Genomic DNA, 14418 nt, shown 5'->3' with positions numbered 1-14418 from the left:
TGCAACAGCAAGTACTACGTCTGTGATGATCTGGAGGTATTTGTGGTCAGGTAGGCCTTGGAATGGTCAACTATGGAAGAGGTGAGTGATGGCCAATAATGGGGTTGGTAGTAGTGCTTTATATATATATGTATAACTTTTTTTCCCTTCTTCATGGTTTTAGCCAATTTTCGAGAACATGGGGTTTATGTGGTCTAGGTAAGACTGCGTGGCAGGGCAATCCTTCAGGAGAGTGGTGCTAATGCAATCTGTTATTTACTGACTCAAACTGAGTTAATTTGGTTTATTAACCTTATAGTAGCAGTGGGTGAACTGCTCCTGGTTCTTGGGTTTGGGGTCAGAAGTTTGTTTTCGCTATACTGGGGTTTGAATCTCCACCAACAGTGGAGAAGTGTGGATTCATGACAGAATGTTTCCTGGCTGCTGTCCTGTTAGTTCCCAAGCAGTGCAGGTCCTTCTTTGATGTGTTGATTGCTTTCATGGGCTTGAAGGCACCATGGTGATAGTGGGGGCAGGGCACATGTGCTGTCTACTTTGGCTTCTCTTATTAATAAAAAAAAAAAAAAAAACAAAACAAACAAAAAAAAAAGCCTTAGATTAGCAATGATGTGATTCCATCTCTGGTTTGCAATTTATTGGCCAGTGGGGTTCTAGTTTTGTACAAATGAGTTTGGTTAGTTTGCCTTTTTGACTGTAGTTTCTTGTTGAATGGGAGAAGAGTTGGAAATATACACTGTTTGGTTGCACGTGTATTGATCAGTCAGCCTTTCATGGGTTTAACTATGAGTTATGAGATGACCTAAAATGAGAATGTGATTCTGTACGTTGCTTACTGCCATCTAGTATAGCTGTGTTGTATTGCCAGTTGTCACAACGCATGCATGGTGTTTCTCGAACAACGTGGGTGAACATTTGTGTCCTGGGACATGGAGACTCCATGCAGTTTTGGCTTTACACATTCTACACCATATTTTCTGCAGCATACTTTAACTTTTGTTAGCTTTAAAGGGTGGTAGCTGTGCACAGTTGTTCAGTAATAAGTGTGTTTTGTGAATTGGTGTGCATAGGGCTTAAGGTGCACTTAGGTGCTGTGGGGGTGTCCGGAGTGCTTGTTCTGGTTTATATATATAAAAAAAGAAAAAAATGCTAAGAGGAAAGCGGGGAGGTTTTCAGCATGTCAGTTACTTTCAGAGTGCTTGGCTTTGGTTTGCATGCTCTGTGACGTCGGTTTGTATTTGCAGAATTTCTGGGATGACTAGATTTTGTGTCATGTTGGCCAGTTCCACGGGAGGGGTGGGGGTGGGGGGTGGGGTGAAAAGAAAAAAAAAAGTTTTTGTGATTTTATAAGTTGTGCCAAAGGAAGTGTGAGGATGAATGGAGTTTTGGACTTCATGTGGTTCAAGCAGTGCTTGCTAGCACAAAGCAGGTTCAGAAGTAAAATGCCCACTTGTTGGTTTGTCGCAGGGAATTCATAGTCAGGACATTGTGCTTGCATGACATATAGTAAGTATTGCTGTGAAGGAACAAATCAGCAGGTAAGCTATTTAAGTTAAATTAAAAATGTCAATGTCTGGCTTTTCTGGATTTGTCGCTAGGGGGTGGGGTGTTTGACCGTGGTTCTACTTTTGTCAAGGGAGGGTGGAGAGTATGTGTCCACAAACATACCTCTCAACTGTTCAGTTTTGCAGAATGTCCAAATTTTGCCTAATAATTTTAGTTTGTTTTCCATAAAATTTGTGGCTTCTGACAACGCATTGAGGTTTGAAAAATAGTGACATAAAATTGAGCATCATCTGCAGCAGTAGATGCATATAATTTTTACACTAAACCATTTCCGCAATGTGTGGAGAATACCACTATGCTTCATAAATGTATAACATGAACCTTTGGGGAAATAGCATGTGTTGCAATATGCTTGCCATCACTGATAATTTCTTATTTCATGTGGATTCGAGAGTTTTCTAGTTGGGGATGGACTCGGCTGGCTATGGTGCTTTTGGCATGGATGATTTATGGGTGTTGGCAAGTGAGCTGTGGGTTAGCTGGTGGGAGGAATGTTTATGGGCTTGTGTGTGAGTGGGTCTGTAAATGTGCATGCATGTGTGGGTTTGCCGTTGTGAGGTAGTCAATGGCTTCAGCTTTTGACTGAAATATTAATCTTTATTAAGGCCAACAGGGAAAATTCAACTGGCAAGCATGAATGGAAACCCTTCAGCACAAATTATTTTATAGTGGTAGTATTCTTTAGGTTTTAGATCTTAAATGGAATTTCATAGGTCACAGTAAACTCAGTATCTGTTATGTCTGTAATATTTAAACAACTTACAATATCTCATCAACCACTCGGGTTGATCGCATACTGTCAGCGGCATTTTTTTCAGTTAGTTGAGAACTTTCATATGAGACTAAGGAGTCCTGTCAGTGTTACTTGGTCATGGAGATATTTAGAAAATGTAAAAAAATGGTAGTAAATAAATTAATATCATAAAAATAACAGTTAAAGGATCGGATGGCCATCTTTGTTTTGGGGTTATTGGGGCGGGGTTTCAGGGCTGTATGCATGCAGGGAATGAATTGGTGAGCCCTATACTTTAAATGAGTAGGTATAGTAGTTCATTAAAGAGGAAATTGGTAAATGTCAGACATGAGAGGAAGGCATCTTAGCTGTATGTAGTCATGATTTGGTGTGCGGTATTTCTAACAGGACCTATGAAAGGGGAGGAACGATTTATTTTTCATTACCCTGCTTTTTTTCCTTCTATCACTAGGATGCAGAATGTTGACAATTATAATGTGAAATGATTGGGTAAAAGGTGGGGCACTTACCAATGGCTCACTACAACTTTAAATAGGAAAATTGCAGAATGGTTAAAATGTGATTATTTATAGAAATAGTCTTGCTGGAATAATATTATTCACCTTATTGATGGTATTTAATTTATTCATATTGAGGTGAGGGTTGACATTAAAAGGGAGATCATAGTGATAAGGCGTTTGATGCATAGTCACATGAGATAGGGTTAGAGGTTCATCTTTCTTCAGTTTTGTAAAGACAATTGGCTTAACTTGCTTTCTTTTGCAGATCATGGAGGTATGGAACTAGAGTGGGCATCTGTTGGTGTCGTGAATGAAGGGGTCTTGAAAGAGGATGGAGGCTGCTTCTTTGGATGTCCTGATTCCTTGGGTGGTGCACAATGAGGTCATAGATGAGGGAACACTGAGTGAGCAATCATCAGTGCCCTGATGGAGGTGGATTTGAAAGATGGGGTCTTGAAACGCTGCAGCTGTAATTTGGAATAGGTGGGTATAAGTTGGAGCCTTCTCTTTACATATTAGAGGGTTTACTTTTGTCCTTTTCTTTGTAGATGGTGGTGTGCTGAGTACCAGTTGTGGTGATACACAGTGAATTTGCAGATGATGGAAGCAGTGGCGAGTGAGGAGGTTACACATGGGGAGCACACGTGGGCAACAGTTACTGATGGAAATTGCTGAAGTGCAGAAGGCATCATGCGGTGGCTTGAAAAGAGGATTTGAAAGGTGATGTTTTGATAGGATGGATGTTCTTGCCACTGGAATGGGGTACAAGGAGGGTCTAAGTAATCATCCTACTAAGGCATGTTAGTGCTCTGTGTTTAATTAGTGAGAGCTGATTATTGTGTTGCTATAGGGGGCATGTAAGGAAGAGATAGGTAGAGAGGGCCACAGGAAAAACTAGCAGGGATGGTTTATGGGGAGTTTGGGGATCCCACAGGATGAGTAGAGTCACAACATTCATAGGAGAACAGGAACTTATTAGGCTACAGCACTATGGCTCTTGCAAGACAGTGAAGTTCAATCCTTGTTTTCTTGGAACCTTGGGGTGGTTATATTCACTCATCCAGTTGTTTGAACCGTTATGTGGGGGAAGGGCCAATGGGGTGTTTGACAGGATGCTGGAGTTTGTTCCTAATGGATGGTAGCTTTGGGGTGACGAATTTGTTCCTTGAGTAGGTAGTGTTAATGTTACACACAAGGTTAAGGTTTTACAGAATAACACAAGGATCATTTCACTTGGGGGTTGGGTGAATTTGGTAGATAGGGTTTTAGGAAACATGGTATGTAGGTGGCTGCATTTGGGTAGTTAGAAACTGGGTGCGTTGTTACAGGTGAATTAGAAGGTTTGAAGGAGGCTTGGTTGCAGGATAAGGCAGCTATAGGACAGGTCTAATTACCTACTAGTGGTATAGGTAACATACGGAAAGAGAGCTTTCGAGGGGAAAGGTAAGGTCAGGGACAAACAGGGGTTAAGAATGGTTTGATAATGAGTGAAGTGGGGGTGTTTATGGCTGGGCACATAGAGTACTTCATTGATGAGCATAGGTGAGTTTTCAAGAACTAGGTCAAGTGGTGCTGGTTTTCTGCCATCTATGGTTAGGTTCATAGGTTCATAAGTTCATACTAGACTATCTGCCCTGGGGCATTTACAAGCCTAGCCCGAGTGTGTTTGGCTTTCACCACCCTTCCTTAGAATTGAGTTTGCTATGCCCTTTTTAAGGTTAGTTTACTGAGCCTCTGTTTAGCAGAGACACAGAAGTAATCCCCGGGGTGAATCTATGATCTCCCATCCACTCATTAAGATTCCTCTTGAAGAGAGTCAGTGAGGTGCTCTGCCTAACATGGATCGGTATTCTATTCCAAAGTGAAGGGAGCCTCTGTGTTATGAATCTGTCCCTCCAGCACATTCTATTTAGCTCTGTGCTGAGGTTCAAATCCCTCGAGCGCGTGGTTCTAAGGGATTTGGATTTTCTGAAGTGGAGCATGTCCATTAATTCTGGGTTAGACATAGCTTTGTATGTCAGGTATAGATCACCTCGAAGTAGGCGGTATGCGACTGAGTAAAGCTGGAGTTTCTTTAACCTGGCAGCATATGGCATCTGCTTGAGTCCCTTAATCCTCTTTGTGAGGTACTTTTGGGGTCTTTCCAGCTGCTGCAGGTGGCGGGTAAGGTACATCCCAAAGGGGGCATTGTATTCTATGATGGGCCTGATGAGGGATGAATAGAGGGGCACTATTACCTCCCCTGATCTGGATGTGAATCCTTTCGTGATAAGGTGGGCTATGTAGAAGGTCTTTCTAACCACTTTGGCAACGTGGTTGTCAAAGGAGAGATTGCTATCAACTTGGGTCCCCAGATCCCTAATTACTTCTTCTGTATTTAATGGGTTTCCACCTATATGGTAGTTTGTGGGCACTTTATTATTGCCAAAGGGTATGACTATACACTTCTTGGCATTCAGCTTTAGGCCATGGCTCTGGCACCAGTTATCCGTCTCTGTGAAACCTTTTTGAAGGATGTTCATGTCAGCTGGAGAGTCAATAATGACTCCCAGCTTGCAGTCATCCAAGAACTTAGTCAGCCGTAGTCCTCCCATGCTGGCCTGTACCTCGGAAAAGTAAATGCTGAACAAGAGAGTTCCCAGGACCGAGCCCTGTGGGACACCACTTGTGACCGGTTTCGAGTCAGACATGACTCCGGCAATTCTGACTCTGTGGGTTCTGTCTTTGAGCCAGTTAGCCACCCATCTTGTGACATAGGGGTTTATGTTTAAGCTGGATAGCTTATCTATGATGCCTGAGTGGGATATTGTGTCAAATGCCTTTACGAGGTCCAGATAGGCTGTGTGGACTACCTTCCCTTCATCTATGGCCTTGGTGACTGTTTCGAAGAAGTCAACCAGGTTCAAGAGGCAGGATCTGCCCTTGACAAAGCCGAACTGAGTAGGATCCAATGTCTGTAGGTCCCCAATGTCTTTGTTTATGAGTTACATGATGATCCTCTCCATGGCTTTGCAGATAAGGCTAGTCAGGCTTATGGGGTGATAGTTACCAGGGTCTGTTGAGGCACCACCTTTGTGGAGCGGGACCACTGTTGCTGTGTGCCATTCTTTGGGTACATATCCCGTAGTGAGGCTGAGATTGTACAGCATTTTTACGTGTGGGTTTAGTTCTTCTTGGAGTTCATGTAGGACGCAACCCGGGACACCGTCTGGTCCCATTGAGGCAGTGTTTTTTGCCTTGGAAAGGGCGGCCTTCACCTAGCCATCTGAGATGTTGGGGAGGCTGCACTCTACTGGGATAGATATTTGCTCTTTAGGGGGGGGGAGTTTGCACTGAACCTGTCTGCCAGGATGTTGGCAATGTCCGTGGGTTCAGTGTATTTTTTGTCATTTAGAATCAACTCTGAACATGCCTGGGAGTTGCATCCCAGGTTCCTAACATAGCTAAAGAAGGCCTTGTGATTGTCTTTTGTGTCCTGTGCAATTTTTCTTTCGAAAATGGCCTTGGAGGATTTTATGAGGGATTGTAATTTTTTGCTAGTACTGATCAGAGATGCCTTCCCTTTTAGGGATTTTGCTCTATCATGTAGTAGCTTCCTCCTTCTGTTGTACAACTTATTTATGGCTGGGGTCCACCAAACTGGACACCTGCCTTTGGATGCTTGGGTCTTGGTTTTGTTTGGGATAGCATGGTCCATGCACTCCTGGAGGAGTCCATAGAATGCATTTATATAGGATTCTGCGGTTTGGGCCATAGTTTCCACCAATCCTGGGGCCTTGAAGCTTTCCACTTCAGATTTGAGAAGTGGGAAGTTTGCTTTTGAGAAGTTCTTCACTGTGGTTTTCTGGGCTGGGGGTGGGGTCGGGTTTTGGATATCCAGTGAAATTAATTTATGGTCTGATCTTACCAATGAGGGGAGTACCTCTGGTGTGGAGCATAGGGTCCCCATGTTAGTGATGATTAGGTCCAGTATGTTTTCCCCTCTTGTGAGAATTTTGACCAGTTGTTCCATAGCATTTGAGTTTATTAATTCCAGGAACCTTTGGGCAAGGGTGTTGGGGCTTGAGTAATGCTCCCAGTCAATGTTAGGGTAGTTGAAGTCACCCAATATAATGGTGTTTGGAGAGATCTTCGTGTTCTCCAGTGTTTTCAGGAAAGCCGAGTGGGATTCCTGATTTAGGACATTAACGTTTTGGAGTTAGACTATTCCCTACGGTAATTGAGTTGTTGCACATCTAGAACTGGCTAGTTGGTGGGCTACGGTGATATGCTACAGTTGACAGGGTCCTGGGTATGAGACTTGATACTAGTTGTTTTGACTGGATGTCGATTTTGAGTTCAAGGGGTTATAGTTCGTGTTTTTTGTTGTGGTTATAGGTTGTCAATCCCTTCAGGGTGAGCCATGATTTCAGCTTTGAAGAAAGTGGGCTAAAAGGGTATGTATTCTCTTGGTGTGAATGTTCCAGTGGTACAGTGGGGTCATGGTAATCCTACTTTATTTAGTTTCATTAGGGTGTTTTCAGTGATGGTATGACAAGGTGGGTTTATGATGGGATTCTAAGGTGTTTTACAGATAATAGGTGGAAGGAAGGTGGCTTTGACAGGCGAGAGAGGGGGTCGAGGTTGATGTCGGTTGATGAAGTAGTGTGAAAAGAGGTCATGGTCTTCCAGCAAGGCAGTCCCATATGGAATTGTTATATTTTCTTCCCAATAGTTACAGCTTAATGGTTTGTTTGCTTGTTTTGGGTGGGGAGCATCAGGAGTGGAAGAAGAAGAAGAAGAAGAAGAAATAGAAGGGGGGAGAGGATATTGTACCTACTTTAAAGAGATCTCATTGGTAGGATGGTATGCAATGGGGTTTAATAACGAAATAGTATGGCTTGTTTTGTTGAGTTGCTAGAATGCCATGATGGCTGTTGAGCTGTTTTATTGCTTATAAGGGATAGTTAATGTGATGGCGGGATTGCTAGACAACGGGATTTTATGGTACTGTTTTGGTTATTTTAAGCAGTGAAATGGGGCTGGGATTAGGCATCATGGTTTGTTTTTGTTTCTGTGAGGTTTCAGATGAGGGTGGGCTTTGTGTCGGTTGTCCAGTTGAAGGGTAATGATGGGGAAGTCATTAGAATTGTTATTGATCTGGCATTAAGGAGAGCTCATTTGGTTATTACTGGACTAGGTGGTAAATGGGGATGCAATTTGGTATGATGGCATGTAGTTGACTCTGCTTGGTTTTTATAATGCCCTTGAAGTCTTTGTGGAGCTGCCATTGGTCTTGAAGTAAGGATTATTTAGCTCATGTGCACTGGGTATGCTAAGTTTTCTTAGCATAGGTAAAGGGTCAGTGTTTTGTTTTCAGCGGTTTTGGTAACTGGTTATTTTTGTTATGTGATAAGGTTTTAGGAGTTAACTATAAACACCCTGGTTAGTGGGGACAGGGTACACCAAATTATGCTTGGCCGGATGCCTTAATGGTGCTTAAATTGCTGGAAGTGTGCTGCAGAAAGGGGGAACAGTCTGGTCAGGCTGATGGGCAGAGAAAAAGGGCAGGCTTGCCCTCTTCTGTTCCACCTCTGGTGCTGGATGGTCAATTCAATAAGTTGGAAAAGGAAAGTGAGTGGTTACACTGCTTGACAAGTACATAAGTAAGTGGAGGAAGCTGCTTATTTGGTTGATGGTATAATGCAATAAATAGTAATGAAAGTGAGTGGTTACGCTGCTTGATAAGTATATAAGCAAATGGGTGAAGCTGCTTATTGGATTGATGGTATAATGAAATAAATGGTAATGAAAGTGAGTGGTTATGCTGCTTGATAAGTACCGATAAAGGGTAATGGAAGTGAGCAGGTATGCTGCTTCATAAGTAGGTGAGTGGGGGTATGGACGCTGCTTACTGATCAGGATGAGCAGGTTTACGCTGTCCTGTCCTAAGATAATGTTACATGGATGTTATTTCATCTGTATCATGTTTGGTTGAAATGAATGAATACTGAGTAACATTTATGTTTATGGAAATTTAATAAAGGTTGTCAAATGTCATTCAGTGTAATGTGTTCTTGAAGGGGACCGGGACAAATGAGGTTTGGAACAGACCATTTTGTCCAGGGACATCTTCAAGGTGGGGTGGTTAGTTAAGAGTTGCAGGATTTGGCAGGATAAGGGTAGGATAGGGTTAAATTGGAATGGATGAGGTTTGGGAGGAAGTGAGGTAGGGGTAGGAAGGGGCTTAAACAATGTTAGGCAAGTGTAACTGGATTAGGAGTCACATTTTCATGTGAACTTGCTACCCGCCCTCCCTCCCTCTTTTTATTAGTTGGGATGTAGTTATGGTTAGTTTGGACAGGGCAGAGAAGAGGGGCAGGCTTGCCCTCTTCTGTTCCCCCTCTGGTGCTGGATGGTCAATTCAATAAGTTGGAAAAGGAAAGTGAGCAGTTACACTGCTTGACAAGTACATAAGTAAGCAGAGGAAGCTGCTTATTTGGTTGATGGTATAATACAATACATGGTAATGAAAGTGAGTGGTTACTCTGCTTGACAAGTACCGATAAATGGTAACGGAAGTGAGTGGGTACGCTGCTTCATAAGAGGTGAGTGGAGGTATGGACTCTGCTTACTGATAAGGATGAGCAGGTTTACGCTGTCCTGTCCTAAGATAATGTTACATGGATGTTATTTCATCTGTATCGTGTTTGGTTGAAATGAATGAATATTGAGTAACAGTTATGTTTATGGAAGTTTAATAAAGGTCGTCAAATGTCATTTTGGTGCAATGTGTTTCTTGAAGGGGACCAGGACAAAAGATATTTTCCATTAGTATAATGTGTCCTTATGACTGTTAGACACTGCAAGATTTGGTAATCCAATTCCTCATTCCAAGATTATTTTTATCCCTTTATTTCCCCCTTCCTGATAAAGGTCTACTTAAATACATTGCATACTAAGAACATCCTAGTCATTCATTTAACTTTTATTGCTATATTACAGGCTCCTGCAATTCAGAACTGCTTCTGGTAGATATTATTTTACATTTGCAATGACATCTTGTTCAGCTCCCACTGTCATGTATACAAATAAAGGTAAATGTGTAAAATACATCCAAACCCCTTAACAATTTTACATGTGTTGAGTTCCCACTCTTGCAATCCAATTACCGTTTCATATCTGTCATCATTCTAGGAATATCACTTGGTAATCCTCATATTCTGTGGTCCTCATCTGGCACTTTTCATGCAACACTCTTCTGTACTTGTTAAGGTACCTGATTAAATAAATTACCCAGCATTCAGGCTGTTAACATCTTTCTATGCTTTCTACCTGTTACTCTTGTTCACTCTTCCCAGATGCCATCTAACTGTAATAAGTAATTACGCTTTATCCTAGCTGCATCCTGACTATACTTTACTCACTTTCTCAGTTCTAATGATATCTAATATTACAGCTGTCATTTTGTAGATTGGAAGATATGATATCTTTACTGAATTTTACCATACTCAAATTGTTATCCCCATCCAAATATTGCAATTTTGAAACTCTGATCACTATATTTTATTTTAGCAATGCTATTGCATATTTTTGATTATCCCTAAATGGTGACATTGGGAACTATGGCCTCAGTTTCAAAAGACTCGGTCTCAGTGTAAGTGACCACTTATAGTGAGAGCAGGTTGAGAACATGTGTTATGGAATTTGGTCCCTACAGTAAGCCTGTTTATAGATAGGAATTACTCCATTATACTGAAAGCATGTCTTTGAAAATCAGGGCAAACTTACGCTGACAGCAGCTCTTTTGAAATATGGCCCTTTGATTTTCTAGAGTTAATGATAGTCAAACTGAATGAATACATTCATTAAGATAAATAAACCAATTGTACAGATTCAAATGTTATGATTTTTTGCAGAGATTTTACATTCAGTGTTTTATAGATCACATCAGTTTTATGATAATTATTTATACAACAACCAGCTACATTATAAAACAAATGAAACACTGTGCAAAATAAAATAATTAGAGGAAATATAAAATAATAAAATGAGTATCAAAGAGTACCATGCATTATATCTAAGCAGCTCTTAGAACTCCATATAAAAATGTATAATGCTATCCATGTAGTATCAGATATAAATTTGACTTACCATCTATGATTGATTCTTCTAATTTTTGATTTTGTTCAAATAAGTGAGAAAGAAACAATGCAATATAGAGAGAGAAAAATTAAATACATGCTGTGTTCATATAAAATATACTGATTTTTTTGTCCTACCTTCAGAAAGCCGTTTGCGGTAATATATTAGAATGATAACCAGTGCCACAACAAGAAAGACAGAAACTCCTAAACAGGAAGACACAGATGCTTCTGCAAATAATCCTGAGGACCTATAAGGAATCAGTGCATCTGAAAATGAAATAAAATGAAAAAAGTCCAGCATCTCATGTTTTGTGTTTTGTTCAGCAAGGTATTACAAATAACTACTTGCACAGCATTGATATTACCCTTTGTAGTAATTAAATTAAAAAAAAACAGATTTTTTTTTCACTTTTAGTTTATCCATAACTAATTCTTCAAACAGAAATGCATATGTATTTTTCATTTTATATTATATGAGGACATTGCATTAAAATAGTAATACAATATAATACTATTCCACATTTTAATCAGTTGTAATTTTTAATTTAATCATTTTATAATATACAAAACTTTAAAGTCTTATAATAATATATCTCAAAACAGTAAAAATAATTTAAGATATGCAAATATTACCTCTCTGTATACTGTTACTTGTAAATGTTTCATTTCCAACTTTCACCACACAAGAATAGGTAGCCCACTTGCTCCACATATCACTTTTAATCATTAAAATATTTGTAACATAATATCCTTCATCTGATGTGATCAATTTTTTGTCAGTCATACCATTAGTTATATTTCCAGAAATATTCCAGTATATCATGATTTGTTCTAAAGGTATATTAAATACCAAGCAAATGAGAGTTGTTTTATTCCTGTTCTTCATCTCCTCAGCAGCTGGGGGAACAACGAATACTTGTGGCGTGTATGCTGTGTCATCTAAATGTAAACAAATGCATAATTCAAATTAAAATATACCTTGTTTCTAAAATATGATTTTCATTATTTTTAAAAAAAAATCATTATAACCATATCATTATTACAATTCGCTAAATTCATAGGAAAGGTATGCACGTTTTGTTTCGTGTTTTGATCTTCATTATGAAGTCTATTTCTAGTAGGGAGAGTGGTATGCAGATTATGCCAAACACTGAATCATTGACATTGCTTTGCGTTATACCTTATGTCATAATTAATATAAATTTACTCAACAAATGTCTATAGCTTATGAATTGCAAGCAAGCGAGAAATATTTTCAGATGCTGTTCATCTGTATCAAAGCTAATTCAGTGTCCTTAAAGGTCTGCAATTAGTTGAAGTCAGTTATGTAACAAACTGGACTTCTAATTTAATACAATTGTCCATTGAAGACTAATGGAAGCTAAAAGACAGTGTTCTTCACATCCGTAAGATTATTAAAGATAACAAAAAGAGAAATCTGTCCGTGGATTTCTAAATGAATTGTTGTACTTTACTTATGTGATACACCATTCTAGAGTTTTTCTACTTAGTGCTGAATTATTTTTTCTGAATTTAGCAGACTATCATTTTTTTATGTTCCATTAAACAACACATGTCCAAACAAGACATTACAAAGATCACATTTTCCTTCTCCACACATTTTGCTATCAACTATATCTCAGGACTACATATATGCATAGATACATGTGCACGCGTGCGTGCGCACACACACACACACACACACACACACACACACACACACACACACACACACACACACACACACACACACATATCCACTCATCAGCTGAAGATGCTAAAACATATACACAGGTACATACCTATAGATGCTGAAAGATACATCCAAGCAAAGAGTGATATTCAGTGCATATTTCCTGAATATTGTAAACCATTTTGGATAATAATAATAATAATAATAATAATAATAATAATAATAATAATAATAATAATACAAGTGAATTCAAATTCCTACCAGCAATTATGAGTTTTGTACCATTTCCAAAATGTCGAAGAACAGTACTACAGCCAAAACACCAATACATCCCAGCATCATTTCTTGTTATATTTTTGATTGTCAAAGTGCAGTTTCTTGATGCAGAATCTTGTACAGAAGAAAACCTTTCATTTACCACCAATAACTGAATATCTCCAGCCAAATGCTGGACATACCATAGCATGTCAGGACAGTATGAGGAAAATCCAGGAATACTGCAAGTTATGATGACAGACTGGCCAAGATGAACTTGCACAAAAGAAGGAAACTGTACTGGCTTACGTCCCAGAACTGAAAAAGATAAACATGAGGTCCATAAAAATCTATTCTCTTAAGATCACATCATAATTATTTTATGAGAAGCCGTCATTCTAATATAATATTAAATAATTCTGAAGATTGTTTACATAAAGGAAAGAGTACTTCTATTTCATTTACCTGGAAGGATGATTGATAAGAGCATGGCAGTATTCCACATGATGCAGAGAGGCATGATCAAACCACAGCCAAACTGTGCTTCACTAGAAGGGCATTAATCAAAACAGATCATGTACTGACGTGTATCTAATGGAAATGGAAGCTAATTTGTGCAACGTAGCTTGTGGTTTTGGGGTGGAAAATCTTAAATAATTATCTTATTTCCTGTTTGGACATCTATTTTTCTCTTTGTTTAACATGAGCTAAAAGAATACTGTATTTAGTAATCAAAAATATTGTGTTGTCTTCTTCTTCTCAATCAATTTATGGTACAAAATAAAGGCAGTATTTATAAAAGGTGAACAAAACACAGTGTGCAAGTTTATAGGGTACATTTCTGTAAATTATGTTGTTATCTTTAGAAAATAATTGTACTTGTGCTTTTGAAGTTTGAGCTTTTGACACTTTCTGTTTAAAAAAAAAAGACTTTAATTTTTATCAGCTTTTCTGATATGTGGTTATAAGACAATGATCATATTTATATCTGTATAGTCATTTTTTTCAAATGATCTAACCCCTAGTCTTTTTTTAGTATTGGAGCTACAAATAAATAATTGCCAAACTTGTGTATAATATTATAGTATCTTAAAGGAAAAGTGCTTGCAGTAAATTATTTTCACAGTATGCTAAAATCTGTCTGTTTCTGTCTCATACAGATTGCATAAATCTCCATATGAAAATATAATAATGAAGTAGGTATATCTTAATGCTATCAGTCTGCAGTAAAATAATATTTGACAGACTAAGCTAAGGTTTAAAAACAAGTAACATTACACAGCACATATGCAAGTAGGTTGACTTACTCCCATTCACACACATGGAAATGTCCTAACACTTGTGTTTTTATTTTCAGTCCATGGTTTCCATAAAGGTGAGGAAGTAAGCAACCCTATCATAATTTCATGCCATGTACTGAGTACTGAAGTTTAACCAGCAGTTCCATTCTATGCACTATATAGAGTAATGAATTATTGCCAATAGTTCCTACTACAAAGTATATAAAGTATTGAAGCATAATCAGTA

At 39.0% G+C, this 14418-nt stretch overlaps 1 protein-coding gene across 1 annotated transcript in view; it reads right to left on the bottom strand.

Moving 5' to 3' along the window:
• The window catches only part of LOC122808336, a 117130-nt gene extending 103719 nt beyond the window's left edge, over nucleotides 1–13411 (bottom strand). The window contains exons 1-4 of the mRNA XM_044079302.1: nucleotides 13357–13411; nucleotides 12898–13209; nucleotides 11577–11882; nucleotides 11079–11210 (exon numbers count right to left, since the gene is read on the bottom strand). Coding sequence (XP_043935237.1) covers nucleotides 11079–11210; nucleotides 11577–11882; nucleotides 12898–13209; nucleotides 13357–13411 — 805 coding nt within the window. The remainder of the gene's footprint in view (nucleotides 1–11078; nucleotides 11211–11576; nucleotides 11883–12897; nucleotides 13210–13356) is intronic.
• Nucleotides 13412–14418: the final 1007 nt, after the last annotated feature.

This window comes from Protopterus annectens, chromosome 8.part0, assembly GCF_019279795.1.
Source record: "Protopterus annectens isolate FY-2018-M chromosome 8.part0, PAN1.0, whole genome shotgun sequence".
In the NCBI taxonomy this organism is placed as follows: Eukaryota; Metazoa; Chordata; order Ceratodontiformes; family Protopteridae; genus Protopterus; species Protopterus annectens.
The sequence above is the reverse complement of the archived record's forward strand: the minus strand, read 5'-3'. Positions and strand labels throughout refer to the sequence as shown.